The sequence below is a fragment of the Aspergillus pseudotamarii genome (assembly GCF_009193445.1).
Source record: "Aspergillus pseudotamarii strain CBS 117625 unplaced genomic scaffold BDV38scaffold_55, whole genome shotgun sequence".
Lineage (NCBI taxonomy): Eukaryota > Fungi > Ascomycota > Eurotiomycetes > Eurotiales > Aspergillaceae > Aspergillus > Aspergillus pseudotamarii.
The window spans coordinates 86,374-113,173 of record NW_022475069.1 but is presented as its reverse complement, the minus strand read 5'-3'; the positions used below and the strand labels follow the sequence as shown (position 1 = coordinate 113,173).

General features: G+C 47.6%; 11 protein-coding genes across 11 annotated transcripts; 6 read left to right on the top strand and 5 right to left on the bottom strand.

Annotated features, from left to right (window-relative positions):
* Positions 1–62: 62 nt before the first annotated feature.
* On the bottom strand, positions 63–6,364 carry BDV38DRAFT_273655 (putative raffinose synthase protein Sip1; the record flags this gene model as incomplete). The annotated part of the gene is made up of 7 exons (XM_032057712.1): positions 63–574; positions 608–2,705; positions 2,811–2,892; positions 4,297–4,301; positions 5,228–5,674; positions 5,749–6,138; positions 6,203–6,364. The coding sequence occupies 7 exons, from the start codon at positions 6,362–6,364 to the stop codon at positions 63–65; spliced, it is 3,696 nt and encodes a 1,231-aa protein (XP_031910371.1).
* Positions 6,365–7,993: 1,629 nt separating this feature from the next.
* Positions 7,994–9,957, bottom strand: BDV38DRAFT_295402 (fungal specific transcription factor domain-containing protein; the record flags this gene model as incomplete). Its single annotated transcript, XM_032062701.1, has 4 exons — positions 7,994–8,563; positions 8,627–9,226; positions 9,275–9,636; positions 9,757–9,957. 4 exons carry the CDS (start codon positions 9,955–9,957, stop codon positions 8,044–8,046), a joined length of 1,683 nt encoding a protein of 560 aa, XP_031910370.1. The 3' UTR covers positions 7,994–8,043.
* BDV38DRAFT_255591 (Zn(II)2Cys6 transcription factor domain-containing protein) lies at positions 9,440–10,558 on the bottom strand. The gene is made up of 2 exons (XM_032055437.1): positions 9,757–10,558; positions 9,440–9,690 (listed from the first exon to the last, which is right to left on the bottom strand). Exon 1 carries the CDS (start codon positions 10,395–10,397, stop codon positions 9,975–9,977), a length of 423 nt encoding a protein of 140 aa, XP_031910369.1. The 5' UTR covers positions 10,398–10,558; the 3' UTR covers positions 9,440–9,690; positions 9,757–9,974.
* Positions 10,559–10,767: 209 nt separating this feature from the next.
* Positions 10,768–13,049, top strand: BDV38DRAFT_255590 (FAD-dependent oxidoreductase). Its single transcript, XM_032055436.1, has 6 exons — positions 10,768–11,352; positions 11,418–11,884; positions 11,940–12,000; positions 12,059–12,254; positions 12,303–12,381; positions 12,441–13,049. The coding sequence occupies exons 1-6, from the start codon at positions 10,933–10,935 to the stop codon at positions 12,565–12,567; spliced, it is 1,350 nt and encodes a 449-aa protein (XP_031910368.1). The 5' UTR covers positions 10,768–10,932; the 3' UTR covers positions 12,568–13,049.
* Positions 13,041–13,825, top strand: BDV38DRAFT_285965 (BTB/POZ domain-containing protein; the record flags this gene model as incomplete). The annotated part of the gene is made up of 2 exons (XM_032060588.1): positions 13,041–13,066; positions 13,138–13,825. The coding sequence occupies 2 exons, from the start codon at positions 13,041–13,043 to the stop codon at positions 13,823–13,825; spliced, it is 714 nt and encodes a 237-aa protein (XP_031910367.1).
* A 349-nt stretch (positions 13,826–14,174) lies between these two features.
* On the top strand, positions 14,175–15,529 carry BDV38DRAFT_285964 (NADP-dependent oxidoreductase domain-containing protein; the record flags this gene model as incomplete). The annotated part of the gene is made up of 7 exons (XM_032060587.1): positions 14,175–14,243; positions 14,311–14,457; positions 14,533–14,637; positions 14,692–14,973; positions 15,032–15,087; positions 15,158–15,303; positions 15,363–15,529. 7 exons carry the CDS (start codon positions 14,175–14,177, stop codon positions 15,527–15,529), a joined length of 972 nt encoding a protein of 323 aa, XP_031910366.1.
* A 522-nt stretch (positions 15,530–16,051) lies between these two features.
* Positions 16,052–16,989, top strand: BDV38DRAFT_285963 (N-terminal L-serine N(alpha)-acetyltransferase NAT4; the record flags this gene model as incomplete). Its single annotated transcript, XM_032060586.1, has 2 exons — positions 16,052–16,151; positions 16,274–16,989. The coding sequence occupies 2 exons, from the start codon at positions 16,052–16,054 to the stop codon at positions 16,987–16,989; spliced, it is 816 nt and encodes a 271-aa protein (XP_031910365.1).
* On the bottom strand, positions 16,369–18,670 carry BDV38DRAFT_255586 (GPI-anchor transamidase subunit GAB1). The gene is made up of 5 exons (XM_032055435.1): positions 18,419–18,670; positions 18,286–18,350; positions 18,030–18,232; positions 17,359–17,981; positions 16,369–17,310 (listed from the first exon to the last, which is right to left on the bottom strand). The coding sequence occupies exons 1-5, from the start codon at positions 18,558–18,560 to the stop codon at positions 17,072–17,074; spliced, it is 1,272 nt and encodes a 423-aa protein (XP_031910364.1). The 5' UTR covers positions 18,561–18,670; the 3' UTR covers positions 16,369–17,071.
* A 271-nt stretch (positions 18,671–18,941) lies between these two features.
* On the bottom strand, positions 18,942–21,011 carry BDV38DRAFT_285961 (fungal specific transcription factor domain-containing protein; the record flags this gene model as incomplete). The annotated part of the gene is made up of 4 exons (XM_032060585.1): positions 18,942–19,379; positions 19,447–19,732; positions 19,781–20,213; positions 20,270–21,011. The coding sequence occupies 4 exons, from the start codon at positions 21,009–21,011 to the stop codon at positions 18,942–18,944; spliced, it is 1,899 nt and encodes a 632-aa protein (XP_031910363.1).
* An 887-nt stretch (positions 21,012–21,898) lies between these two features.
* nop7 (mRNA-binding ribosome synthesis protein NOP7) lies at positions 21,899–24,265 on the top strand. Its single transcript, XM_032055434.1, has 3 exons — positions 21,899–21,982; positions 22,036–22,134; positions 22,205–24,265. The coding sequence occupies exons 1-3, from the start codon at positions 21,961–21,963 to the stop codon at positions 24,124–24,126; spliced, it is 2,043 nt and encodes a 680-aa protein (XP_031910362.1). The 5' UTR covers positions 21,899–21,960; the 3' UTR covers positions 24,127–24,265.
* Positions 24,266–24,435: 170 nt separating this feature from the next.
* On the top strand, positions 24,436–26,616 carry BDV38DRAFT_255582 (uncharacterized protein). Its single transcript, XM_032055433.1, has one exon. The coding sequence runs from the start codon at positions 24,700–24,702 to the stop codon at positions 26,524–26,526; it is 1,827 nt and encodes a 608-aa protein (XP_031910361.1). The 5' UTR covers positions 24,436–24,699; the 3' UTR covers positions 26,527–26,616.
* Positions 26,617–26,800: the final 184 nt, after the last annotated feature.

The following is a 26,800-nucleotide window of genomic DNA, read 5'->3' as shown; positions in this document are numbered from 1 at the left end:
TAACAATATAGTGGATTAGATCATTGACATATTTGTTTGCTGTATCTTGTGCGTATATGCAATCAACCCAAGTATATCTGCACAATAACCTCGTTGCTCCATCCCGGTTTCAACTTCATGTCCTTCCATGCCGTCAGGATATCCACAGCCAGTACTTTGGACTTTTCATCATCTCCTTCCTTCCAAACAGTCTTCCGTGGTACAGGATAACCAAGAATTGTGACCATAAAGTTATCCTCAATACTCCAATCAGGCAGGTCAGATATATAGATACCCAATGTACCAAGCGCTTTCAGACTGATATCGAAGCGGAGACGCCCGTTCGCCTCCACGTGAATGTCAGAACTCACTATGGCAGCTGCAGCAGTCATTTTTCCGAGCAATCCTAATACTGCAGTGTGCGTAGGATTTGGTTCGCTGGTGTGACTTGAACTTTTGCGCTTCAAAGTATAGGACTGGATGGGGTATGCGGTCAAGATCTCCCAGCCTTTATCTTCTAACACTACTCCTACGAGCGCGTGTCGGTCGATTGGCCTCATGAGATCTGTTATGGTGCCGCTTGTGTGAGATCGGACTATATATTTCGTATCGTAGTCATCATGGATACCTGGGAATTCATGCAGAGACACCAAGCTGGTTTTCCGATGATCAGAAACGTTAAAGAGGCCCAGAATCCCACTTCCAGTTCGGGCCCAGCCCGTATAGGTACCCACCCGCAGTACCTGGCCAGCGCTGTAGTCGTGGTACATGTCGATGGTGCGGCCTACTAGACTAGGACGAAGGATTACCGTAGTTCCCTGGGTAGTTGGGGCTGTTATTTCATTGATGAGGGAGATGTTGTGGCTCCCCGGTTCGTCGGTGATATAGATTGGGCCGCCGGAAACACATCGTGCAGCTGCGTGGAAAGAGGCATATGGATGACTTGTTTGGAACATATCCCAGTCAGGTAGGACATTCAAGTAGCGAGTGAGGAGTGCATTATGGGCATTGCAGAAGACATGCCATGTATGAGACGCTGGCACCTCTGGGAAGAAGTCATCGGAATTCCGTAGTGGAATAGTAGGTTTGTTGGTGGGTAGCTGTGAATTGAAAATAGCCTGAGGAAACATTGACATGCACGAGATAGCCTTTGTTCCGAAGTATCTCAGGGAGGATATGGACCAAGCATCTTGGTAGGCCCTGGTGAACTTGCGCCGATCCTCCGGTTCTTTCAATAGGTCAAGAAAGAATTGAGCATCAGTTTTCACGGCATCGACGCCAGTAGAGGCAAGATAACTGTAGAACTCGTCATAGAATTGTTGAATATCATCGGGGTCAATGGCAAGTAGTGACTGCTTCTCAAACGCCTTGGCAATTGGACCCCCGGCTGCTGGATCTTTAATCTTCACTTCTTTCGTTTTGAATTCCTTGGCTATATCACCGTCAGGTGAAATACCACCCCAATATCCGAACAAGGCATGCCACACGCCGATATGCTGGATATTCGGATGTTTTCGGCGGATGGCCTCTACAGCCTTCTTTAGTCCTCGAGGAAACGCATCTGGATTGGCTTCGAACTGTTTCCATCTCCGCTTGAATTGGGAATCACCTTCATTGTCTAGAGCTTGCCAGTTATCATCGATTATAAGATTAGAGATGTTGATTCCATGGGATTTCATTGTATCAAGAGCATCGAAAATCTTTTTTTCCGTTAAATCTTGCCCTAAGCCATTCCATGTGCAGTATGTCAGGCCATCGTACCACTCAGACAGCCATTGTGCTTCGGGGTCTTTTTCGACTAGAACGACATCGTCCCCTGGAGGAGACACTGGAGTTGGAATCCGATCAGTAGTCTCTGTGCCATAGGGCCGAACAAGCTTCCGCGCCTCATAAATCACTGCGCTTATTGCTACCTCTAAGTTGGCTGCTGTGGATGCCAGTAGTTGAAGGTCTGATGCAGTAGCATTGTCATTCTGCGATTTGATCACAACCTCACCATTATCACCGGACCCAAGGACAGTCAAAACGCTATTTATGCCCGAAACGGCCAGAATTACTACGTGCTCCCCATCCTCTCGAAGGAATGAGCAAAGAATGGCGTCTTCTGTTATTCTAAACTTTCCTCGTCCGTGTCTGGGTCCAAGCCACGGAGTCCACACCCTGACCAAAGCGAAGTACAGCATTGTCCGAGAAGGCACCCCAAGGACGACATTAGTGAATCCAGACTGGTTATTTTGGGCCGGACCGGCCTTTCCAGAAATATGCCACAAGGTTGATCCAGGGGCCTCACTTTTGCGGGACTCGACTTCGAGATCAGGAGATAGGCCATCGAAATACTTGCCAAACTCCTCCTTTGCAGATGCTAGAGAGAGCTGTGCCAGTTTGATATCTTCTTGTTCAGGCTCTCTTGCAGAAAACACCAATTCTCCATCCTTGGTGTTCTGCTGTTGATTCACCCATTGCCAATCGTTATCTTGACTGACCCTATACCGGACAGTAAACTGTGCGCAGCCTCCATGTGATGGTAGCGGGATCTCTCCGCAAAACACATGGCGATGAAACTTATACTCTGATTCAGTTTTGTTCATGAGAGGCACCACCGGGTTTGAGCTTTGCTGAAGAGGAAAAGCACTCCATTCAGCGCTCGTGATGTTGTGCCATATCTGAGCTTCCCATGGCTGCTCGGGGAGTGAATGGCTTGATTCTATCACGACAGTAAATTGAACCTGTTACAATATTAGAAGATAGAGTTATCATAATGTACTGCAAATGTTTACCGTATCATCTTTCCCGGGATTTAGAGCTTGCTGGACTCTCTGGGGGCACGTTACTTGCCCCAAGGGAGGATAACAAGTGATCCGAGAAAATAAGCTCATCTGCGCCGGGCGAATAAATTGGGTCCGCGATTGATTTCTATTTGAGCCTGCACCCACTTCTGGATTGTTTGATTCTTTTCCAGTGCTGAACTGCATTGAAAGTGGTGTAATTGTAAAGTGACTTGGCTGGGGTTGGCAAGGGAGTTTCGAGAGTAAGCGGGTTTATTAAGATTATATGCTATTTTACCCGAGCAGGGAAGGTCAGGGGAAAAGTCGGTGATCGATTTAATGCGCGATGAGGTGTACAACGTGCAAAACAACGTCCATTGAAGTGGCGTGAGGGGAACAGGTTTAGCTCTGCTCTTCTGCTCCATCATTGGCTTATATATCTTCCAATCACGGGAAGTATTCTTTGCCCCAATCTGGAGTCTTAACGGATATCAATTCAACATGACTACAAGCTGTGTCAGTCAAGTGATATTAATGGAAATCACCTGCCACATCTCGTGACAGATCTAGTTCACGGCAACACAGATATATTTTCTTTTATGGCTCGTATTTAATCTGCCATAGTTAACCGTGATTGAGAGCACATCTTTTTAGCTTATCACACATTGACTACTATTTCGCAGTTGTTGATTCATAGACAAGTTTATTTCGAACACTAATTATCAATATGTACTCTATCCCCAAGCTCATCCTATTTGTCCTATTCCCACTTATCTGCGGATCCCAGAACCTTCCCATTGTTGACGTCGCAATAGTAGGAGCCGGACTATCCGGTCTGAGCACAGCAAAGGATCTTGCAAAAGCTGGCAAGTCATTTGTGATATTCGAAGCTCGAGACCGAGTCGGTGGTCGCGTCCTCAATAACCAACTACCAAATACGGGAATTGTAGAAGTCGGCGCTCAATTCGTGGGACCAACTCAGGACAGAGTCCTCGACCTGACACAATCACTTGGCTTGTCGACTTTCAAAACGTTTAATTCAGGCAATACGACCCTTTTCCGAAACGGAACACGCAGCGCGTTCAATGGAACCTTCACGACCGGAGATGTGCCTGTTTCGCCCGATGGCCTGGTGCAGGCTGGACGGGCACTTCTGCTACTGGATGCGATGGCGACTGAGCTGGATGTCAATTCCCCATGGAACCACTCTCAATCAATCGAATGGGATAGCGAGACTGTACAAAGCTGGATGAACCGTGAAGCGCCCCATCCGGATGCCCAGTTTCTGCTTACCCAAGGTCTACAATCGGTGTTTTCCACTGAGCCTCGAGAACAGTCGCTCTTATACACACTCGCGTATATCGCGGCTGCAGGTAATGCAACTACGCGTGGAACCTTCGAGCGCCTCATAGATGTAGCTGGCGGAGCACAGGAGCAACGTATCTTGGGAGGGACCCAGTTGCTAGCAATCAAACTTGCTGAGAGGATCGGATTGAGCAATATCATTTTCAATGCTGCTGTTCGAAACATCGAGTTGAAAGGTGAGACCTACCTTGTCTCCTCGAATAATCAATCAGTCATAGCAAAACACGTGGTCGTTGCCATGTCTCCTCCCCTGGCATCCCGTATCACTTATCAGCCGTTGCTGCCAGCAGCGCGAGATCATCTTACCCAACGAATGCCAATGGGATCTATTGGAAAAGCATTCGCTACGTACACTACTCCGTTCTGGCGGGAGGCCGGCCTTAACGGGCAGGTTGTCAGCGACACTGGGGCCGTACGAATTACTTTCGATAGCTCCCCTGACGATGGTTCATTCGGTGTCATGATGGGTTTTATCGAGGCGGACGAAATGAGGAGACTAGATCGATTGCCCGAGCGTGAGATAATCACAGAGATCACGGAAGACCTAGTTCGCTATTTTGGGCCCAAAGCAGCTAATGTTCAGAACTGGGTCATCCAGCGGTGGGATCTTGAACAATTTTCTAGGGGAGGGCCTGTTGCGTATGCACCTCCTGGTGTGCTCACGGCATATGGTACTTCATTAAAGTCACCGCACGGAAAGCTCCATTTTGCGGGAACAGAGACCTCTTCTTTCTGGGTTGGGTTCATGGACGGCGCGATTCGATCAGGGGAACGTGTTGCTACGGAGATCTTGGTGGATTTGTAGTTGTTCGTCAGCAGCTTTCGTATCACTGACTGCGAGTCGTTTCTGGAGATACCAAGCCTTTTCTTGGCGATGGTAGCTGGAGCTCTAGGTTAGTTAATTGAAGTGCTAGCCTAGGACCCAGTGTATTATGCTCATCGATTGTTTTATTCTCTATAAAAGTTGTATTGACCAGTCATATCCGTTACGTTAGGTATCTGCGCTTCTAAGGACGTTTAATCGATCTTGATCGCTAGCTTTCCGAAGTGCTTCTGGGCCCACTGTGAAGAATATTAGCATAAGGTGTTATCCCTTTGAGAAACACAGATAGCCTTACCATGTATTCATAAGCATCCTTAGCCTTGTCGAGGGTGAAGACCTTAGGGTCCACAACAGGATGGATATCATTAGCCTCAATAGCCTTAACCATGTTGTTCAGTAATTCCTTGCTTCCGACATAAACACCCCGAACGGTACAGATGTTGCTGAGAGTATCAAGAATGCTTGGCTGAGACTTGGGGTCAACGCCGCCGAGGAAACCAATAATGCTAATGACACCCTCGAACTTGATGCACTTGAAGCTCTGATTAAGAGTTCCGCTGCCTCCGACCTCGACAATGTGGTCCACACCAACATTGTTGGGGGTAAGCTTGCGAGCAGACTCGCCCCAATTGGGATCGGACTTGTAGTTGATAACGTGGTCTGCGCCAAGCTCCTTCAGTTTCTCAGATTTCTCAGCAGAGGAGGTAGTAGCGATAACAGTCGCTCCAGCAGCTTTAGCGAACTATCATGGAAATTTCGTTAGATCTCCCGCTCCAAGCCCAACTGGCTAATATAGAACTAGACGGAAAGGCTTACCTGCAGTGCAAACAAACTAACGCCGCCAGTTCCCTGCACCAGAACAGTCTGTCCTGGCTGGAGAGGCTTCAGGCCATACAGAGCGTTCCAGCTGGTAAGAGCAGCACACGAGAGCGTACTGGCCTCAAGGTGGGTGAGGTTCTTCGGGCTTTTCACCAGACCATTCTCGTTGAAGACACCGTATTGACGCAAGGTACCATCAATAACACCACCCAGGCCAGATCCGGCGGCCCTGGGATCGACAGGGCCGTACTGGTGCAGCTGGTTAAACAAGGTGATCACCTTGTCTCCTTTGCTGAATTGAGACACCTTAGGACCCACTTCGACAACCTCACCGGCTCCATCTGAGCCTGGCACAACGGGGAAGTTGATGGCGAAGGGGTACATGCCCTGGCAGCGCGCATTAGCAGGGGACAGACAAATTTACAGAGAGGTTTTGTCGTCATCGACATACCCGTGGAATGATAAGGTCACGATAATTGAGCGAGGCGGCGTGGAACTTCACCAACACATCGTTATCGCCAACCTTGGGGACTGGCGCATCATTGTAGGCAAGCTCGTCAAAGCCGTTGGCCTTGCCCTGCACGGTCCACTGCTTCATGTTCTCGGGCGCCATGATTATTTACTGGTGTCAATGGGGTATAAAACAACTATGAGTTGGTATGTGGGAAAATTCGACACTCAGCTCCTTGGTGGAGGGGGTTTATGTAGTTGTAAAGCTTCTGGAAGCCTGTATTCTTGACGTAAGTGGGCAGATCCCCACATCTGAGACCATCCTCGAATGAGGATTCGGTAGATGGAGTAACTGGGAGCCATTCTCTCTCCGAAATGGTCCAACGTCCGAAGTTCGAGTGTGTTCCTCGCCAAATCACAGCTCATGGAGCAGTGTGTGGTCCCCCTTTGCTGATAAATCCGACTCAGGTTGATTTCCTTTTCCGGGTACAAGATGAAAATTATGGTGCCAATGAGTGGGCCGTTCTCGTCAGGTTTTCCACTGATAAAGCGCCCGGGGGGTCGTTTTATAAACATGTGATCAACTTCGTAGCGTATGCAAAATGATTTTCGGTTCTTGACGCATTTTTCTCCAAATCGACTGATTAGTATATCTTTGTCTGTTAGATAGTCACGGCCATTGCCTCAGGCAACAATTGCCCCACCGCTGGCTCAGCGCCTATAGCCTAAATGGCTGTCTAATATTCTATAGATATTCTAGTCATATTGGGGACCTAGAACCCTGGGCTAAGTCACAGACCTACTAGTAGGTAGTAGCTTTAGTCCATGCAATGCTTTAGTTATGCAATGAGAGGGAATCATATCAAGGGCCCATGCGAGGGGCCGAGGGCTCATATTGGGATCGGAATAATGGGATCTGCGGCAGTTGGAACACAATTGACAGATAAGAAAAGAAGATTATCAGTAGAAAGTGATCATGGTATTTTATCAATACCTGCCTGCCCGCCCGTCCGCACTTTGCTCAAGGCTGACATGTATGAAGGCGAAGAGACTATCCTATACCATGTCACTCTTATCTATGCTCTATAGTAACTCCATTGGTGTAGTCTTGTGTACTAGACTTCAGAACATGGTCACACACGGTTATTTTATAAGTAATGAGAGACTTAATTGAACATTTCTCCCTTGACTGAGAATGCTTTTTTGTGCGGAAGTACCTCCTAGTGGCATATCATAGTCTGAAGAAATTCCGATTTTGCTGGGGAATGGGATTCATTAAGCAGAAGTACATTTGACCAGAATCATAAAGTAGGCAGAGCCATACATATTGTTATACCGCAGTTCTCGCATCTTAACTATACAGGTAAAAGAACCTCATAGTAAAGCCCCTAAGATCAAGTTCTTTATTCGTTACACCGGTCTTCTTCTCCTAGATCCTCAGATAGTTCCTGTACATTGGTAGGTTACCCTATTCTCTTAATATTCATATACTAATCGAGCAAGAAACTAAGCCACATATTGTCACCTGGAAATATGGCCCTTGGCAATCTATCCACTGTCTCTTGCCATGAGACAGTTGGCTCGCTGTGTATCTCAAAATTTGGATCGAAATACACAAATCAAGCATGCTCACCAAGTGTTCAGGTCGTTCTATGCCATGAAGATTGGACAGCGATCAGTATGACCATCAGGCCTACTTGGCGAAACAACCGCTCTTTTCGTGTCGTTGATACCGACGCATAGGCTGTTATATCTCCAAAATTGGTAAATTCAAAGGCCAACGCTCATTTAAGCATACCTCTCGTCCACTTAAGATCTGTCATTGCACATCACGCAGTCTTCTCAAGTAGGAGGAGGTACTGTCTCATCAGGTGGGAGATAGTCTGTGAAGTTGAGGGCATATCCTTCCCAAAAGAGGCGTAGCATTAGGTCGTCATTCCCCGGCGGCGGCGGCCAGTCAGATGTTTCTCGTAGACTCAAGAAGCCGGAGAGTGAGTCCATGAAGGACTCATCTTCGTTCTCTCCCACTCTTGGTTCGCCATTCACTGTGTCGATAGGTGCTAGTTCTTGATTGTTTTGCTGATCACCATTGGTGTCACTGCTCGGGTCCAGAGTCAATATCCGTTCAACAAATGGCGTTCGGGACTCGTGCCGCTCACGCCGTAGCCGCTCGCGGTAGACATCGATGGCCTCGGAAAAACTCGTGAGAATACGATGGTACTGTGCCGCCTGAGGGCTCAGGTGTCCTAGTGACCCGAGCAAACGGCACGCGCCGTGAAAGGCATCGCAAATTTCCGAGGTCGTCTGCCCTTCCGAGAGAAGAGAAAACCCCAAGACCAGGCCAGCTGCGAAGAGCCATGCTCTGTAAGACCTCGTCAGCTTACTGTAGACTTGATGTATCTCAATAAAGGCAGTATCTTCTTACTTCAAGATACACATATTTCCCCATAGAATACCAGCCTCGGCTGCATCACAGCACATTTGTGCCATGTAGGTCGCAGCGTCAGTACATACGCTTGACAATTCAGCAACTTTCTCATTTGCTTCGCTGGTATCTTGACGGAGGCTCGTCTTCCTTGGTCGCTTGCCGCGTATTTGCGGCATAATGTGCTGGATCAAGGATTGACGAGTCACAAGGATGACGCCGAAATAGTAAGTGCAGGCGACATGGATGTTCCCAATCATATTTTCTCGATAGTCTGGATTTGAGCCCAGATCGGGTTCTTTCCGCGGTCGTAGACGCAGTTTGTCGGGCAGTGCTTGACTCCATTCACGCCAGATTTGCAGGAAGTGGTCGGCAGAATTAGCATCCAACTTCTCCCCCTCCGTAAGCCTCTGGACAATAGCCTCCAGCACCGAGGAGGCCTCATACGCAGCATTGAGGGCTGAAGTGCGATGACTAGCTTCTTGGTCGAAATCATCTACACGGATATCATCGGTGCGGAGTGACGATGTGCTTCCAGGTCTGCCTAGGATAGAGCTCGAGACGAGATCGAGAACTCGAATGCTTTTACCGATCCGTAGCCTTGCGATTCGATTAGCTTTCCCCAACAATCAGCAGCTAAGAACATACCTTCTAGCCCTGTCCTCTGCAGGCATCTGTCTGTACTGTCCGGAAATATGTAGCCCAAGAACTATAGAAGCTCTTGCTGCTACTCCAATATACATAAAGGCTGCATTTCGACGGCAGGCTCCGAACATATAGAAGGCCATCAGCAGAAAGTCACGGGCCATATAGACTGTTGGATCCTCTAGAAAACCACCAAACGCCATTTTCCTGGCTTGACAGAAGTATCTTGCTGCACATAAGAGGTCATCCTGAGTTCGGCCTTTGCATTGGGCTCCTATTGCAATCATCATGTATACAGCAGTGAGGTCCTCCTTTACGTGGCTATCCAATCGACCGGCGTTGGGCATACGAATACTATTGGACACCTTTACCATCCGATTGATCTCCTCCCAGCTAAAGAGGTCTAAAAGACCACTAGACTTTCCATCGCGTAAGCTACAAGTTCAGATTGCGTCTGGCGTAAGAGGCTGATGATGGAGACTCACAACATCTAAGAAGCATTGGATAAGTGCCCATTTCTCTGTCTCCATCAGCTCGTCGGCAAAGAAGTCCGTTCCAGTGTCCGGGACATCCACTTCGAACATCTTGCGGCTATTCTGGCTCTCAGTAAAACCCACGGGACCAACATAGCGTTTTACTATCGCTTGTAGAAATTGAAGGAAAGATACGGCGGCAGCACCGCCCATAAAAACTGCCACGTTCTCTAGATTAACATCTGGTTCTCACAAGGGGAAGGTCTTTCATTTGGACGCAACACACCTCTCTCACCACTAGAGCTATACAGCATAGTAGGCCGTTGCCCGGCGGAGGGCGTTGTATCTCGCGTACTACGGACATCATCGCTTTCTCGCGGTCGCGGTTTCTCGATGGGAGTTACAGTGTGATATGTGATTGCATGGTGATCAGCTTCCGACGGCGTTAACTGTTGTAGTTGAATAGAACCGCGAGTGTGGGTGGGCTGTGTTCCTCGCTGCTGGGATGTGAATGCACAGGAATCAGCGGTGCCCTTCATCTGACACGTTCGACAAGGCCGGGTGCCATCGCAACGTTTCTTTGACGCTTTGCAAGCAAGACATGCCCTGACCGAACGCTTCCGGTCTTGTGGTTTTACTCGCGGCCGCGGCATCGGATAGAGGATCGGGGACGGTGGAGAACGACTGGCTTGCTGTCACAACAAAGTTCCCACACTTGCTAAGCGGAAAGTACCCCGTAAATACACCAGAGATTATTAGCCGCGAGTACGGATGCGAATAGTAGCACGTAGCATATCAAAAGTGGGGCAGTGAGAAATGGAGTTGGAGGAATGGAGTTCATGTTTCTTATCTGGACAGCAAGGAGGTAAAGAAGTTCATCCCGGCTTTTGTTAAGATGGGGCGCGGCCCGTAACCCCCCTTTCCCCCCTTCTCGGGTAATGCACTTGGTCGGGTGTGCATGTTCCGCCCAACAAGCGTCATGTTATTCGCCTCACACCAACAGTCCTCATAGGCAAATGAAATGAAAGAAGGAGTCAATTAGTGATAAGCTGCGCCGTAATGCGCGTGACTTATCATGCCTTCATTCGTTTTAAGAGTTAAAAGGCCACCATACCTACACCCTCACAGTTAGAAATCATTCTCACTGTCACAAACACTCTACAATACCTACTTCATTCAACTGCAACTATGGGCTCTCATCAAGAATCTTGGAGGCGACTGAATGTAGGTGTGGTCGGTGGTGGTATTGGCGGCATGTCCGTCGCTATCGCCCTCCGCCGCGCCGGTCATGATGTAACCATCTACGAACGCAACGACTTTGCTGGCGAGGTCGGCGCCTCAGTTTCATGTGCTGCCAATGGTACGAGATGGCTTCATGAGTGGGGCGTGGATATCGAAAAGGGTGACCCAGTCGTGCTGCGTAAGCTCATCAACCATGACTGGAAGACTGGCGAGCCGGTCAGTGTCTACGACCTCGCGGATTACGAGGAGAGATGGGGTTACGTCTACAACATGTTCCATCGTCAGTACATGCATGCGATGTTGAAGGACTGTGCCCTACAAGAGGAAGGGGAAGGCACTCCAGCTAAGCTCCAGGTTAACCATGCGGTATACCACTCCATCTCCACTACGATGCTACTAGACGAACAGGTCCAAGCTAACATCGCCTTCAGTGCAAAGATATCGACCTAGCCACAGGTGTCATCACGTTCACAAACGGAGTCCAGGCTCAACATGACTTGATCATTGGCGCTGACGGTATTGGTTCGGTTGTTCGTGGTATCATAGGACTTCGTCCAGAGAAGAAGCCTTCAGACCAGAGTTGCCTACACGCCAATGTCCGTACAGAAGATGCCGTCCGACTTGGCCTGGTTGACTACTCCCAAAACAGTGCGCTGGAGTACTGGGGTGGTCAAGAAGGCAAGTGGGACAAAATTGTACTCTCACCATGCAATGGTGGTCGTTTGCTATCATACTACTGCTTTTTCTCGAGAGAGAAAGGTGACTTTAGCAATCACACCTGGGGCAGTGCAGACCGGCCGGTGGAGGAGCTACTGGAGCCGTACCCGGAGCTCGATCGTCAAGTGTTTTCTCACCTATCTATTGGCACAGAAATCCGGCCGTGGCGTTTGTGGGTTCAGTAAGTTGACATCCTTTTGCTCTGTTATAGACTTGTACTAACGCACATTCGATAGCCAACCATATCCATACATCGCCCGTGATATGGTGTGTTTGCTCGGCGATGCAGGTCATCCGGTACAGCGTCATCCCTTGTCATATTAGTTGTACGCTCAACAAGGCTAATATAATGCAGATGATGCCTCACCAAAGCCAGGGTGCCTGTATGGCAATTGAAGATGCCGCCGCACTTGGAATCCTTTTCAATAAGACCAACTTCACTGGAGATATTGCTGAAACCCTCGCCATCTATGACGAAATCCGACTGCCCCGAGCTACGAAGGTTCAATCTGCTGCAGCAAAGGCCGCTTATAATATTAATGAACGGATAGGTCAGTAATGCTGTTGCCGTTGGAGAAGAGATTACTGACATTTTCAAGGGTTCTCGAGCAATACTACAAACTCCGTATATAAAGTCGAAGATGAGAAGAAGAAGCTGACTATCGAAGAGATGAATGCGTAAGTCTATGACTCTTTGGCCCAGTGTTTCTGCAGCAGGCTCTGACTATCTGGTCAAGGTACGATATGTACAAAGATATCGAAGAAGCGATCGCAAGGCACAAAGGGTTACCTTTCACCGCACCATACACGAAAGGGCTCCCTTTCGGCTTAAAGCTGTCGAATGGAGTGACAATTGGAGAATAACTTATGATACCATCATGCAGAATGCCCCTTTCATATTGATTTCATGACTTTAGCCTAGTTCATGCTGCATCTTACTAAAGTGATCCTCATGATCATTTTTCCATCTGTATATTCCAGTTTTTAACATGATTATGATTTGCCAAATTTCTCTGACATGAAAAATCAAAGTAGCTTACGCTGCAAAAATATTGATAATATATCATTTTCAACTTATTGCTTACAAAGTAATGATATACTATTAAGTTAACAAGTGAATATCCTTCACCATAGGAAACAGGGTGATCTTAGAAGTGAATGTAGATCTATCCGTGGTCTTCAATATTACACACCCATCTTCATTGCATCAAATCACGACAGCTAGTTCCTACTTCTCTTGAACATCGGTTTTTGCAATTTTCCTACGGCTTATCGTACTTAGGATCAGAACTGTCCCTCGACTTGCTGAAGTGTCTTAAGACAAACCCACAGTGACGATGGAAAACGGCGCTTCATTTCTCAAGTGAGTTTATGCTCAAATAAGAAAACCCCAAGAATAGTGGATATCCAAAAGTATATTAATGGTGTCAGCAGATTCCTTACGTCGGACTTCGTCTCCCTTCAAGCTCTCAACTCCACGCGTGTGTTCAAGGTCCATAAGGCACTTCTTGACGCCAAATGCAAAGCTGTTGCTTCGGTTTTCAACAGTAATCTCACTGAGAGACAAAATGAGGTGTATACTTTTTCTGATACCTCCGAGGGGACTCTGTCACGATTCCTCGAATGGGCCTATCGAGGGGACTATACCGAGCCTGTGGTAGAGCATAAAGACACGGCATCTGACAAAATCAAGGAAAGCCCTGCTAGCAATCAGCTAGAGAGTCTTGGCTATCCCCTAGTGGCTCATATGGCACTGTATATCTTCAGCGAGGTTTATATTGTTCCAAACCTGAAGGAACTTGTCTTTGCCAAGATCAAAGCAGCCATCGAAGTCATAAACAAACCACGTACGGAGGATGATCAGCGTGGTGTTATCTCTCTCTTAAAGCTTGCATATACGATGATTCCTGCCAACAAGCCCTCGGCAGATCTTCAAGAGTGGTTGGCGCATTATGCCGCATTCAGTTTGGAGGAGCTTCGCGGTCAGCCTTCATTCAATGACGTCCTCAGGCTTGGTCCAGATTTGGCTTCGAAAATACTAAGTAGATCAAACCCAGCTGATTCCCCTCCTTGGCCTAGAGGGTGGGGTGAGCATAAACGATTGAATGGGGGTTGGCTTTGATTTTGGTATACCATGTATTCAAGCTTATCGTTTCTACACCCCATTTGGGGGGGGGGGAACCCTAAGGGCTACGTTGCAGAGTGATCGCGCAATACACTAATTAACTGAGCTCAATTGCCGATCATTGTAGAATCAATGGATAATTATCCGTCATAGTATGGGAAGAGAGATGAGGGGTAAACTATCACCTCATTTTCCGAGTCGGTGCAATTCCGGCATTTCTGTTTTCCTTATTAATTCGACGATCTCTCCCCTCCTACATAATCCTCAATATTTAATCGTCGCGCAGAAAAAGACTGGACATTGTTATAGTGCGTAAAACAACACAGAAATCTCATTCACCAAGACCATGTCTCTAGGAAGAACTTTCAAACTCAACTCAGGATACAATATCCCCGCCATCGGACTGGGAACCTGGGTATGTGTATCAAAGAACACGCCAGGGAATAATACCGATCGCATTTGACATTTACTAACAATCCTAGCTCTCAAAACCACACGAGGTTGAGAATGCCGTCGAGGCAGCTTTGCGCGCCGGATATCGCCATATCGATGCCGCAGCATGCTACCTGAACGAGAATGAAGTAGGGAACGGCTGGAAGAAGTCAGGTGTCCCTCGAGACCAGATCTTCGTCAGTAATACCTTTGCCAGACACATTCCCTTTTCACCAATACGAATATTGCGACATGAGCTGACTACAAGACAGATCACTAGCAAGTTATGGAACACACATCACCATCCCGAACATGTCGAAGAGGCAGTCAACAAGACCCTGAAGGACCTCCAGACAGACTACCTGGATCTATACTTGGTTTGTTCGCTCCGTATGTCATTTAACCACAGAATCCCACCCTAACCGTGCCAGATCCATTGGCCCATCGCATTCGAACATACAAACGAAACTCTCACGCCTATCGATCCGGTCACGAAGCGATTCCGCTTGGCGAACGTCCCTATCGCTGATACATGGGCTGCTCTGGAGAAGCTCGTGAATGCGGGCAAGCTCCGAAGCATTGGTATTAGCAATTTCACGCAGGACAAGATTGATGACCTTCTTAAGACGGCGAAGATTTCCCCGGCTGTCAACCAAATCGAGGCCCATCCTTATCTCCAACAGCCTGGCCTTCATAAGTACCTGAAGGAGAAGGTCAAAATATCCCTAATTTTGAGTGTGCTTCAAAGGATGAATGCTAATATGCTTATAGAATATTCTCTCCGTCGCATATAGCCCTCTGGGCAACAACATCTACAATGCCCCACGGTATGGCTCTTCTCCCTCTACAACAAATAACCCACGGCACACAGTCCACTAATACCTATGAATGTACCAGTGTTGTCGACGACCCCGCTGTCAAAGAGATCGCCAGTAAATTAGGCAAAGACCCCGCCGCCCTTTTGATCTCATGGGCAGTCCAGCGCGGCACTGCCGTGCTGCCGAAGAGTGTCACCCCCTCGCGAATTGAAAGCAACTTCCAGGGTACATTCCTATCCCTTTTCTGTTGTCTGACTGTGTGGTCAGAGACTAATTGCCCCTAGATTTCATTATTCCCGACGCTGAATTTGAAGCCCTGAACAAACTTGATCGTAACCAGAGATACAACTTCCCCTTCCGTTGGGGAATTGATGTCTTTGGGGAAGTGGGAGCTGAAGAAACCGAGAGGCGGGCGGAGGAACATGCTGCGAAGCAGAGAGAGGGAGCTTAGACTTTGATCATGGTGTAAGACTGTGTTTGCTAGGTCTCTAGATATCCCATCGCATTATTTATATATCCGTAGAAGTATTAGGCGAAAGTAAAGACCCAGAGATGAAATTCATGGAAAAAAAAAAAAAAAAAAAAAAAAAAAAAAAAAAAAAAAAAAAAAAAAGGCTAAGACTCGAAAAAAGAATAACTGTGACATTAGAAGGAGAAAACTAAATGAATACATATCCAAGCAGTAGAGCGGCGCCAACTTATGCATGAAGTATTTATCACTAGTACTGGTACTACTATACTAACTACTTAAGAGTGCTTCAGGCACTGCTACTAATTCATTGGACGTTTTAAATGCTCGGGAAACCACACCAAGCAACCGAATTAATTCCTCCTGCACCCCCAATCAAACCCAAACATTAACTAGCCACAAAGCTATCCTACAACATACCTAGAGGATGATAACAGGATCAAGTCTTGCAAATTGATAGAATTAATCAATTGATATACATTTCCACATAAAAACGTCGTTACCATGTCGTCCTCCGGTAAAGACAGGGTTACGAAGAATAAATCGACGCAGCGAGATGCGACGAGGCGCAAAATTGAACAATTAAGCAAAAAGCTCGGGAAAGGTATGCGACCCTGTTAAAACAATCCATGTCCGTCAATTACTACTCCGGGGCGGACCAGGCATTTGCGTTGTGACAGCCAGCGCATGATAGACTTGATTGGACGCGTTCTAACGCGTTCTTAGATGGCAAAAAACGGTTGCCCCTGGTGGAGCGCACCAACAAGTTATCGCTGGCCGAATTTATGAAGTTATATGTATCGGCTGAGGACCTCGAATATCGGAGAAGCCCTACTAAAAACACGATTGCGTTGGAAAATGAGCAAGAGTTACATTACTCGCTCGATATTTACACCGCTGATTCTATTCCGGATGCGGATTTTGAGGCTTGCTTTAGATTGATTGAAGAAACGTCTTCAGATGCCTACAAAGGGTCTAGCTGGGGATGGTCTCCGAAGAAAAAAATGAAGGAGATGCGACTGCCTGATATGAGATATTTGATTTTGCGACGGGGTCCGAAAACAACTCCTGAGAACATGGAAAAAGGGGAAGGGAGCACTGTATCCCCCACCGGACAATTCCTAGGGTTTACCTCGTTTATGGTCACGTACGAGGATGGGAAAGAGGTGGTTTACTGTTATGAAATCCACTTGTCCTCGGAGGCTCAAGGCCAGGGACTTGGTTCGCAGCTGATGATACGGTTGGCGAACATCGGGCGACGTATCGGCCTGGTAAAAGTGATGCTGACTGTCTTCAGATCGAATGACAAAGCAGTAAGTTTTTATTATAAGCTTGGGTTCACCGAGGACGAGTTTTCTCCACCACCTCGCGTACTGCGAAACGGAATGGTGAAGGAGCCGGACTATATGATCCTGTCTAAGTCGCTGCGGTCTAAACGGTGATGACTGTCTGGAAAATATTGATACACGCCACCGTGTTCGCAATCAGGGTTGCTGTATTCATATGTGATAATGATACCATATCTTAAACTTGTCTAGCCTCTTTGCCTCGCATTTCGGGATTCTCCTGCTCCCACTCATCTCTGAGCACGGCAAAAATGGTGTCTGCCAGTAATATCGATAGCCCTAAGCTCCAAACCAGGGTAATGGCGTAGAAGAAGTTGGCGTTGCCGGAGCCGGCATAGATCCATAGGTGATAGAACGCGGGGCCCAAAAGTGTGGCATACAAAAGAGCTGACACCGCGAAGAAAGTGTAGCGCATTACTATCCACGGTTAGTGAACATCATCATCCGATAGATCGTCATACTTACGAGGGAAAAGATGCCTATATAGAGGCAGAAGGGCGAAGTATAACGAGGCGTCCGAGATGCTAGGGTAAGGTTTGAAGACAGCGAAGATTCCCAACAGAGACGTGATAACAAAGAGAGGTTGCCTCCGCAGCCGTACGGTTAGTCCCCCAACGTATGCCGCTAGATGAAGCCAGAAAACCCCAAGGAAGAACTCCCGGAACGAGTCGAACATTTCGATGAAGAAGTACCACCAAAGGCCGACGTTAGGTGTTAAATCAGGAACAAGTAATTGGAAGCCATATGTCGCAGAGATAAACTGAGAGAAGTCTCCAACTATTAAGCAAGAGATTCCAAGTAGACCGGCTATGCTAAACAAGAAGATTGCCATATGTTGTACGGCGAAGATGGCGACTCCAGACGGTGGCTTTGGTCCTTGAGCACGTCGGTCATAACAGAGAAGCACGAGAGGGATGAACAAGAGGGCTGGGTAAATCGATAAGTATGACGCAAATCCTAAGGAAAGCATAGCGTTAAGACTATTTCCGCCGACGGCACTTGACAGTGCATATAGGATCCCGGTGGTGGTAAAGACGCTCGTTGACCGGCCCAGGCATGTTGCGATAGTAAACGGGTTGAACAGAAACCTGGCCAGTCAGACAGTATACTACAATCGAAGGGATGTCGCATATTACCATGCTGCAATAGAAACCCCATCCCATCTGATATGTTTCCGCAATGCTGAGAATAACCTCCCCGAGACTGCCTGTCCAGAATCGGATATCGTGATTAAAGCGTTCGCGTTTATGAGATCGATCAATGAGTAGAAAAAGGCGGTCGGTAAGGGAAATTCTCGGGCGTTCGGAAGCAAAGCAAAGATAGGGAGAAGAAGCGGCGCCTTCGTAGGTTGTCAGGAAAGTATCATGTAGCTATGGAGACAAGGTTTCTTACCTGATGGAAGACGCCGCCGTCATAAGGGGAAACATTCCGTGTGTATAGAAAAAGACCTTCCTGAACTGAGGTAATTTACATTAATATCTCTGCATTGAAAGCACAATTGCTCCTCGATCACATTATCACTTACGTCGTTTGAAGCTGCTGACCGGTGTCGATACCTCAACTCTTCCGGTCAATAAGTCGGGGAGCGACGGGAAAAGGACCAAGAGAAGAAGCCGCAGGGCGAATGCGCCCGCGAATACAGCTGCTTGCCTTCGATCAACCGGCATGACACTATCTGGAAATATTCCGTGTGCAGTACATAGCCGAACGGGGTCAACAGGGCCGGTGAAATTGGCCTGGGGAACTGTTCGGGTTCGTCGGTTGCTCCAGCTTGTCCCTTTTCCATATCAATCGCCCTGCCAAGACTCTCCGCCTTTTCCGTCGCAGTGCACGGGCCATCGGATATGCCACTATCACTTCCTCGATCTAATGCTATTATTTTACTACTGTCACAGATCACTGAATTGTTCCATATGGCCTTCTCTATAGGTCCTTTTCCGCTTATGATCATTCCGTAGATCTATTCGTCATCACTTCAGGACGCATTGACATCTCCAAAACTAGAGTTCTGATCATTTGGACGAAGGGCATCAAAAAAGATATCACACTCAGAATCCCATACTAATGTTAGTTTGTCCATCCCATACCAGGTCATCAATCCAGCTGAGAAATTCCTCGCTAGTAAATGGCTCAGCCAGTGGTTGAAATCTATCTGAAGCATCCGAAGATCTGTCAATGGGAAACTCTTCTGGCACCTGCTGCTCTTGCTGTACCTTCTCCAATTGACTATTAGTATCTTTCGCCGAGATTAGACCCTGATTCAGGGTATCATCTAACATTCGACTGATCACCTTGCTGATTTGAAGGCATAGCTGGTAATCTGAGCGGTTTGGTAAGTTCTGTTTCTCAACCCACGAGATTGCAACACTCAAGTCCCGAACTATACGGGAACAAGGAATAGAGGAAGGCAAAGGGAGTCCCTTGAGCGTGTGTTGATGAAGCTCCGTGGCAAGAGTACCGGCGCCAGGAAGACCATAGAACAGAAACTAGAGGCACGGAAGCGTCAGCTGAAGTGATCGAAGTTTACACTCCTGTTTTCATGCACGGACGTACAATCCATGTGAATCTCTCTCGCAACTCAACGAATCGCTCTTGTTGCTTCATCAAGTCAAGCATGCCTGAAAGCAATCTCATGGAAGTATCGAGAATGGTTGTGAGTGTATCTTGGCCTTCCTGTTGGAGCATTCGTAGGATCTGAAAGCCACAGTGAAGATGATCTAAATGAGCACTCAACAGCACAACACATGACCTCGGGCTCAGGTAGTCCCAGAAATCACTCTTATAGCGGTATTGCATCGGGATCTTAGTCCAAATATCTTCGTACTCTTGGTATAACTCTCTGTGATTGGTTAGTTATTACCGATTCAGAGCTACAGTATTGACATACATGTGCTTCGTGGTCATGTGTTCCATCCGGTTTCCTAGTGATAGTCGCAGTACCTTGGCTCGAAGACTTGATAATGCAAAACGAATTCGTATTCCTGTTGCTGGTCGGAGTAACTTTTCACTCTCGGAGGAGATCTTCCAACCGTTCTCATCCAGATTCTGCAGGGCTGTATTAAGCTCACTCCCAACCAGCACTATCTCTTCTTCATACAGATCGAGTGGATATATCATATCGCAGAAGTTACAGTCAATGAGTGGTGGTCTTTCAAGGAGTGTTGCAAGGTTCATGTCTCGACAAACTGCAGCAGCAAAGAGCCTCTTGCGGGTTTCCGACATGAAGAAAGGTGCTGCGGGCTGTAACGATATCTGGCGGTGATACCTCAAAGCGAACAGCTCCGCAGTCAATGAGCTGAAGCAACGGTATAGGATACTACCTATTGCCAGACTGTAAGAGATCGGCTATTGAGTTAAGAGCCCAGGAAACACCTACTTGTATCTCCAAACAGGTTTGATGCTAGAGCAACATTTGTATGTCGCATCCAAGTGGTAATGTCGTTTAATTGGTTATTTTCTTCGCATACTTCAATACATGCTCTGCTGGCTGTGTACATATCCGTAGCAAACGATCCATAACTAGGTGACTTTCCTGGCTCATCAGTATGAACTGAAGCGAGACCCGCAAGGGCGAAAACAACCCCAAGAAGTTCCCATCGAATATTGTCTCCTCTAAACCACCCACAAAACTCCTCTACAGTCGTGTTTACAGATATGGGGGGAAGGGGCTTGCGTGCGTTCTGGGTTAAGCGAGAATGAAGATCGACCCCTGCTTTCATATCATCATAGAGAGTCGAGAACAGCTCGAATAACAATGGCCGGGGGATGACGAAAGATCGGCTCCGGTCAAGATAGTTGAAGATAAGATCCTTGTAATGTGGGAAAGACACATGTAGACCCTTGAGGTAGTAGGTTGCTAAGGTGACTCTAGATGCAGATGGGACTACTGAGCCAGTATCTGTTCCAGGCGGGATTTCGGGAAAAACCGATACAAATCCAGGGACCCAAGTTCTCCCATGTTGCTCTTCATTGGACTTCCGGCGTTTAAGCTCAGGTGAGTGACATTGACCTGACAGAGATGTTGTATTAGGACTCTCGAGTGATGCATTCCTCCACCGTCCTGGCGCAGATGGTTTCGTCGTGCGAAAATGACGGAATTTTGTTCCAGGACGAGTCATCGGGGCGGGATGATAATAGCACTATCAAGTTTTAGATCCAATCTCCATATCATTGTAAGCAGTCAAGAGTTGTACACAGGGCTCTTCACCTTCTCTGGTATACTCCGGGAACGACATCTGGCACATGTTGGTGTCGCATGATCACACCGCACCTTGGACAATCTGCAAGGCTCACAAGAGGTGGGCTTACCGTTCCGCCGATACATATTAAGAGGTTCCTAACCGGAGGTAATAGACTGAGAGTAAAATAATTTACCTCAATCATTGCTGAAGATTGGGAACTCAGAAGTTGGGACCATTTACTCCGAATAATCCATTCCGAGCCTTTCGTCTACTAGCTAGATTGGGAATCTTCAGTCCGAAACTCCGAGTCCCTTGACGTCAATCTAAAGCAGTTCATATTTTCAAAGGATTGCTCGGTACAGATGATCTATTTTGGATTGAATGAGTGATGTGTATATTATGGTAAAGTTTATTTGGTGCCACAGAAGATCGATGGAAGGCCATTGAGCAGGGCATTAGGGCACGATATAAATAGGCAATGCAATGTATGTAGTATGACAGTGAAGGTTACTCAACTGAGCATTACATACTTTAGAAAGTTAAGGCGCATAATTATCTTATATATAACTGTCCTTTTCTGATCTTGTATAAAAGGATGTTAAAATTCAAAATATAAAACTTGCGATGGACAAGATTGTATACTAAGCATTCATGTTGTTACATAGCACAAGAGTCTCGGCCGTTATTTCAAGGCATCTAATGGGCGGTGTTGAAGGGGCGGAGGCTAAATGCTACCATGCCGAAATAGGAAAGGCTAACCACATATAGTAACTCGAAAGTTGCCGTTCTCCAAAAAAAAAAAAAAAAAAAACTTATCGACCATAATTTTTCGGTATCAAAAGAACCTTCAATCACCCATTAACACTTTCAACACAACCCATTCAAGATGGCGAAAATTAAGAAGAAGGGTACACTTCAACTAAACAATTTTTTCCGGCAGGGTGCTGATAACATTTTACAGGAACTTCTGGCCAGGCCAAAAACTATATCACTAGAACTCAGGCAGTTCGCAAGCTTCAGATTTCCCTGCCTGACTTCCGTCGACTATGCATTTTCAAAGGTGTGTTTCATTCTATACTTCTTAATGCATCATGTTCGATGCTGACTAGCGATTTTCTGTTTTCATTTAGGCATCTATCCCCGTGAGCCTCGGAACAAGAAGAAGGCCGCCAAAAGCTCGACTGCCAGCACTACTTTCTACTACACGAAAGATATTCAATATCTCCTGCATGAACCCCTCCTCCGGAAATTCCGTGATCAGAAAGCGCTCTCGAAAAAGATTGCCCGCTCCCTTGGACGTGGAGAAGTGAGCGACGCAGCTCGCCTGGAGAAGAATCATGCGCCGCAGCTCACTTTGGATCATCTCATCAAGGAGCGCTACCCAACTTTCATCGACGCTCTGAGAGACTTGGATGATGCTCTGTCGCTTCTGTTCCTCTTTGCGAACCTTCCTTCAACTGCACATGTACCCCCCAAAACGATCGCGCTTTGCCAACGCCTTTGCCATGAGTTCCAGCACTACCTGATTGTCACCAACTCCCTGCGCAAATCATTCCTTTCAATCAAAGGTATCTACTACCAGGCGACCATTCAGGGACAGGATATTATGTGGTTGGTGCCTTACCGATTCGTTCAGCGGGTAAATGGAGATGTCGATTATCGAATCATGGCCACCTTTGTGGACTTCTATACCACTTTGCTTGGATTCGTGAACTTCCGCCTGTATTCCACTCTTGGATTAAGATACCCCCCTAAGTTCGATACCAGAAGTGACGAAAATGGAGCCGAATTAGCGGCATTCACCCTTGAGGGACGCGCGGTTGGCGAAACATCTAAGGCTATTGAAGGCGCCAAGCAAACAAGCAATACGGCTAACAAGGAAGTATCCCGGGATGTCCAGGACAAGGTTGACAAGGTGATCAAATCTGCCGGTCTGGACCAAACGAAGGACGACCAAGCCGTCCAGGTGACAGAGGAATCGACCGAAGAAATCGACAAGTTCGAGCCTGCGGCTCCCGAGGCAGACACACTCCTCCAACCCGATATTAGTGGAGACACAGCCGGTGCCCTGTTTGCCCCATTCACCTTCTATATTTCTCGAGAGGCCCCTAAGGCTCCCTTGGAGTTCATCCTGCGTGCCTTTGGTTGCAAGCGTATCGGCTGGGACGCTGTTCTCGGTGACGGAGCTTTCACGCATGATGAAACAGATACTCGCATCACCCATCAGATTGTCGATCGCCCTGCATTGCCAGAGTCTTCACTTCCGGTTGTTCCCGCCGCCTCAGAGAATGGTGCTGGCGCTGTTCAAAAGGTCAAGCCTGGCACTCGTATCCCGGGCAGAACGTATGTTCAGCCCCAATGGATCTGGGACTGCATCAACGAAGGAAAGCTTCTTCGCCCTGATTTGTATACTCCCGGTGCTACTCTTCCCCCCCATCTGAGCCCATGGGTCAAGCCCACGAAGGGTGCTTATGATCCTCGCGCTAGCCTGGCTGAGCAAGAAGAGGAGGGCGAGGCTGAAATTGCAGCTGAGGAAGAGGAAGAAGATTCTGATGAAGAGATGGAGGAGGCCACTGATGGAAAGAAGGCGGACGCCAAGGCTGAAGACTCGGTTGAGGAGGAAAGTGAGGACGAAGATGAGTCTGTGGATGGAGGTATGGATGTTGCTGGTACTGACGATGAGGAGGAGGAGAGTGAAGAGGAAGAGGAAGATGAGTTTGGTGGATTTGAGGAAGAGGCTGCCTCCGAATCGGAAGATGAAGAGGAATCTGCTCGCACTCAGCATCAAAAGGAGCTTGAGGCCGAAGCTGCCGGTCTTCCATTCTCCTCTAGTGCCGCCGGTGATTCAACAAAGAAGAAGTCTACTCAGGCCAAGAAGGTGGCGTCTAAGAAGCGTAAGGAAGAAGAGGAACTGGAGAGGCAAAAGATGATGATGAGTCGCAAGAAGCGGAAGCTGCTGGAGAAGATGATGTACTCGAACAAGAAGCAGTCAGAAGAGGCGGCGAAGCTGCGCTCTAAGCGGAGAAAGCTTGAAAAGGGTGCAGAGAAATAATGTAACATAAAAGTTGACTGTTTGACAGAATGATATCCTTATTTGGATTTCGGTGATAACCAACAAATTGGCGTTCTGATTCAGTATTTGTTCATAGCAATCAGTCTTACATACATAGATCTGCTATAATTCAGTTTCAATCCTATTCTCCGTCACATAAGCCCATCCCCAACTAGATCACTACCAATCGCCCTTAGCATCCAGAAAATAAACATATACTACATGTGTGGTCACGTGATCAAATAAATCTTGTCGGATCCAGGTTCTGGTTGTGCTTCTATCGTCGCCATACTTCTAGAGGCCGAACATTCTCAACCCAAATAGAGTCTGTGGATGCTTCTATATCTTAGGAAGCCTTCTGACCTTGAAATCCCGTCTGTTTTGCGCCGCCTGGGACTGTATACCTCCATACTGAAGAAATTTATTAGTATCGCTATCTGGAAGTTTGATTGAGTCAAACGGCTTTCAGGATTCCAGGCAGTACGAGTGTTTCATGTCTAAAAAGGCTTCCAACAGTCCGTACATCTAAGCTTGTGGTTGGTTACCACATTAAATCCGGCAGACTGTTGAGGCATGTCCTCAAGTTCCGGCGGCCGCTCCCCACGCTTCATTCCTCCTCAGTCTGCCCAGCCATACACGTCTATATTTGGTGGTTCCAGCAGTCAAGATGTTGCAGATCTCCAGCCGTACCCAGAATGGCAAGGGGACGCCACTTTTGATTCCGATGACATCGATGTGGCTATGGAAGATATACCAATAGCTGAGGACGATGATTCAGATGATTCTACCTACAAAGAAAGTGACGAAGACGAGCCCGGGCCAGAAGATGGAGGCTCTCAGCAGAGGGGCCCCAAAAGCACCGTGAATGCCGCCACTGGTCACAGTGATATTGATAGCCCACCATCATCTCCTGCATACCGGCCCAATAGATTCCGCGGTGCTGAATCGCAATGGAGAAAGCTAACCGCCGAAGATAGACAGAATGCTGAAGCTTTAGAAACGATCCGCGCTAGAGACCTTGCAGCTCACCTGTACAACGCGTATGCTTTACGAGTACGAGCTCGTGAGCTAGCAAGGCAAGCTGTCGAAGCTGGCGAACCAGAAGATGAAACTAAAGCCTTTGGCCCTCCAAAGCGATGGGCAGCATGGCCTATGTCGGCTACTGAGGTGCCTCGCGGAAACGAACATATCCGTAGAGGAGAAGACGAGGCATGGACTTTGAGAATGCAGCCGGATGCTCGACCAAGTGCCGAGTTAGAGGAATCGCTCATCGCTATAATGCTCAAGGACGCAAAGGAAAAATTTCAGACTAGACCTTGGGACCACAAACTCTCCTCTGTACATCAGTGGGCAATGTCTCAAGCCAACACACAAAATGACACTGCCACCGATAAGGAACAGAAAAGCGATCCCGATTCTATTGATGAAATCTCACTACGTCCCGTTGTTCAGGCCGATGACGAAAAGTCACGAATCCAATTGCGACCGCTGACTCGAAATATACTCACCCAATTCGATGACCTACTTATGGCTCTTCACAACGCCCGAAATGGTGGAGTAGGAGCGGACGACAGCTCCGCGAGTGAGTGGCAAACCGACACAGAAAGTATCGCCTCTAGCATCTCATCGCGCAAGAGAAGGACAGTAAAAGCTACCGCCGAGCGAAGTCAATCGAGAGGTAGAAAACGTACACGCAGGTCATCCGCTCGAACTGGGTCAAGCCGACCACGTTCTCACAGTGGGCGTGCATCGAGTGGACGAGCATCTTCCCGGCCCCGCTCACGGCGTCAATCAAATTCAGAGTACTCAAGGCCGCGGGGGCGTTCAACTGGCAGCGACCGCAAAAGATCTGCAAGTCGCATGCGTCTTGGCCTTCGCGACTGGAGCGAAGTCCTAGGAATTGCTTCCATGGTCGGCTTTCCGCCAGCCGTGGTAATGCGTTCTTCACAAAGATGTGCCACGCTGTTTCGTGAAGATATGGAGTTTCGGGTTTTGCAAGAAGGTACCTTACAGCAAGTTCAGGACAGAGGTTCTTCTACCTGGACCTACGCAGAAATTGAGCCTGAGGAAGCTGAAGCTTCGCTGCCACCTCCTTCACCTCCTCGTATCAAACGATCCCTCTCACGCACGGCTTCTGTGAAGAAAGCTTCTAGCACTCGAGCTACTAGCCCTGCTACTGATCATACCGACGAGGTGATCAAGCTCAAAGGCAAGGGTCAACACCGCAAGCAAGATATAATATGCCCCGTCAGGACGTGTCCTCGGCATATCAATGGGTTCGCACGAACATGGAATCTTAACTTGCACATGAGACGCATGCATCCTGGATATCGCCCGAAAAGTACTGACGCAAAATCCAAGTCTTCCATTGTCGGCCCTGCTGGCGATACTGATGGTTAATGGTGTTGAAAATGTTACATGCCCGTCTATCCTCGTAGAACATAGAGTTGTCTTCATAATGCAAGTTTAAACAATATAGACTGAGTTACAGCTGTAATCATCTTCATACATCCTATGTTATTACTACGTTCTTTCTGGGCTGACGGTACCTACTATCATTCCAAATTGAACGGTCTCAAAAAAGCCTATGATAAGGTAAAATTGATTGTACGGCCCTGTATCACTGGAAACCATTGTACAGTATGATTGGAGAATGCAACCGAAGGTGTCTGGA

Bases quoted from the DNA above. Each gene is read 5' to 3' on its own strand.
- BDV38DRAFT_255582 (XM_032055433.1), top strand. From the start codon at position 24,700: ATGTCCTCAAGTTCCGGCGGCCGCTCCCCACGCTTCATTCCTCCTCAG.
- BDV38DRAFT_255590 (XM_032055436.1), top strand. From the start codon at position 10,933: ATGGGCTCTCATCAAGAATCTTGGAGGCGACTGAATGTAGGTGTGGTC. The intron at 11,885-11,939 runs GTAAGTTGACAT...CACATTCGATAG, and splicing joins CCGTGGCGTTTGTGGGTTCA to CCAACCATATCCATACATCG. The intron at 12,382-12,440 runs GTAAGTCTATGA...TATCTGGTCAAG, and splicing joins ACTATCGAAGAGATGAATGC to GTACGATATGTACAAAGATA.
- BDV38DRAFT_255591 (XM_032055437.1), bottom strand. From the start codon at position 10,397: ATGCCGCGGCCGCGAGTAAAACCACAAGACCGGAAGCGTTCGGTCAGG.
- BDV38DRAFT_255586 (XM_032055435.1), bottom strand. From the start codon at position 18,560: ATGCCGGTTGATCGAAGGCAAGCAGCTGTATTCGCGGGCGCATTCGCC. The intron at 18,351-18,418 runs GTAAGTGATAAT...AAATTACCTCAG, and splicing joins GGTCAGCAGCTTCAAACGAC to TTCAGGAAGGTCTTTTTCTA. The intron at 18,233-18,285 runs GTAAGAAACCTT...CAACCTACGAAG, and splicing joins ACGGCGGCGTCTTCCATCAG to GCGCCGCTTCTTCTCCCTAT.
- nop7 (XM_032055434.1), top strand. From the start codon at position 21,961: ATGGCGAAAATTAAGAAGAAGG. The intron at 21,983-22,035 runs GTACACTTCAAC...AACATTTTACAG, and splicing joins GGCGAAAATTAAGAAGAAGG to GAACTTCTGGCCAGGCCAAA. The intron at 22,135-22,204 runs GTGTGTTTCATT...GTTTTCATTTAG, and splicing joins TCGACTATGCATTTTCAAAG to GCATCTATCCCCGTGAGCCT.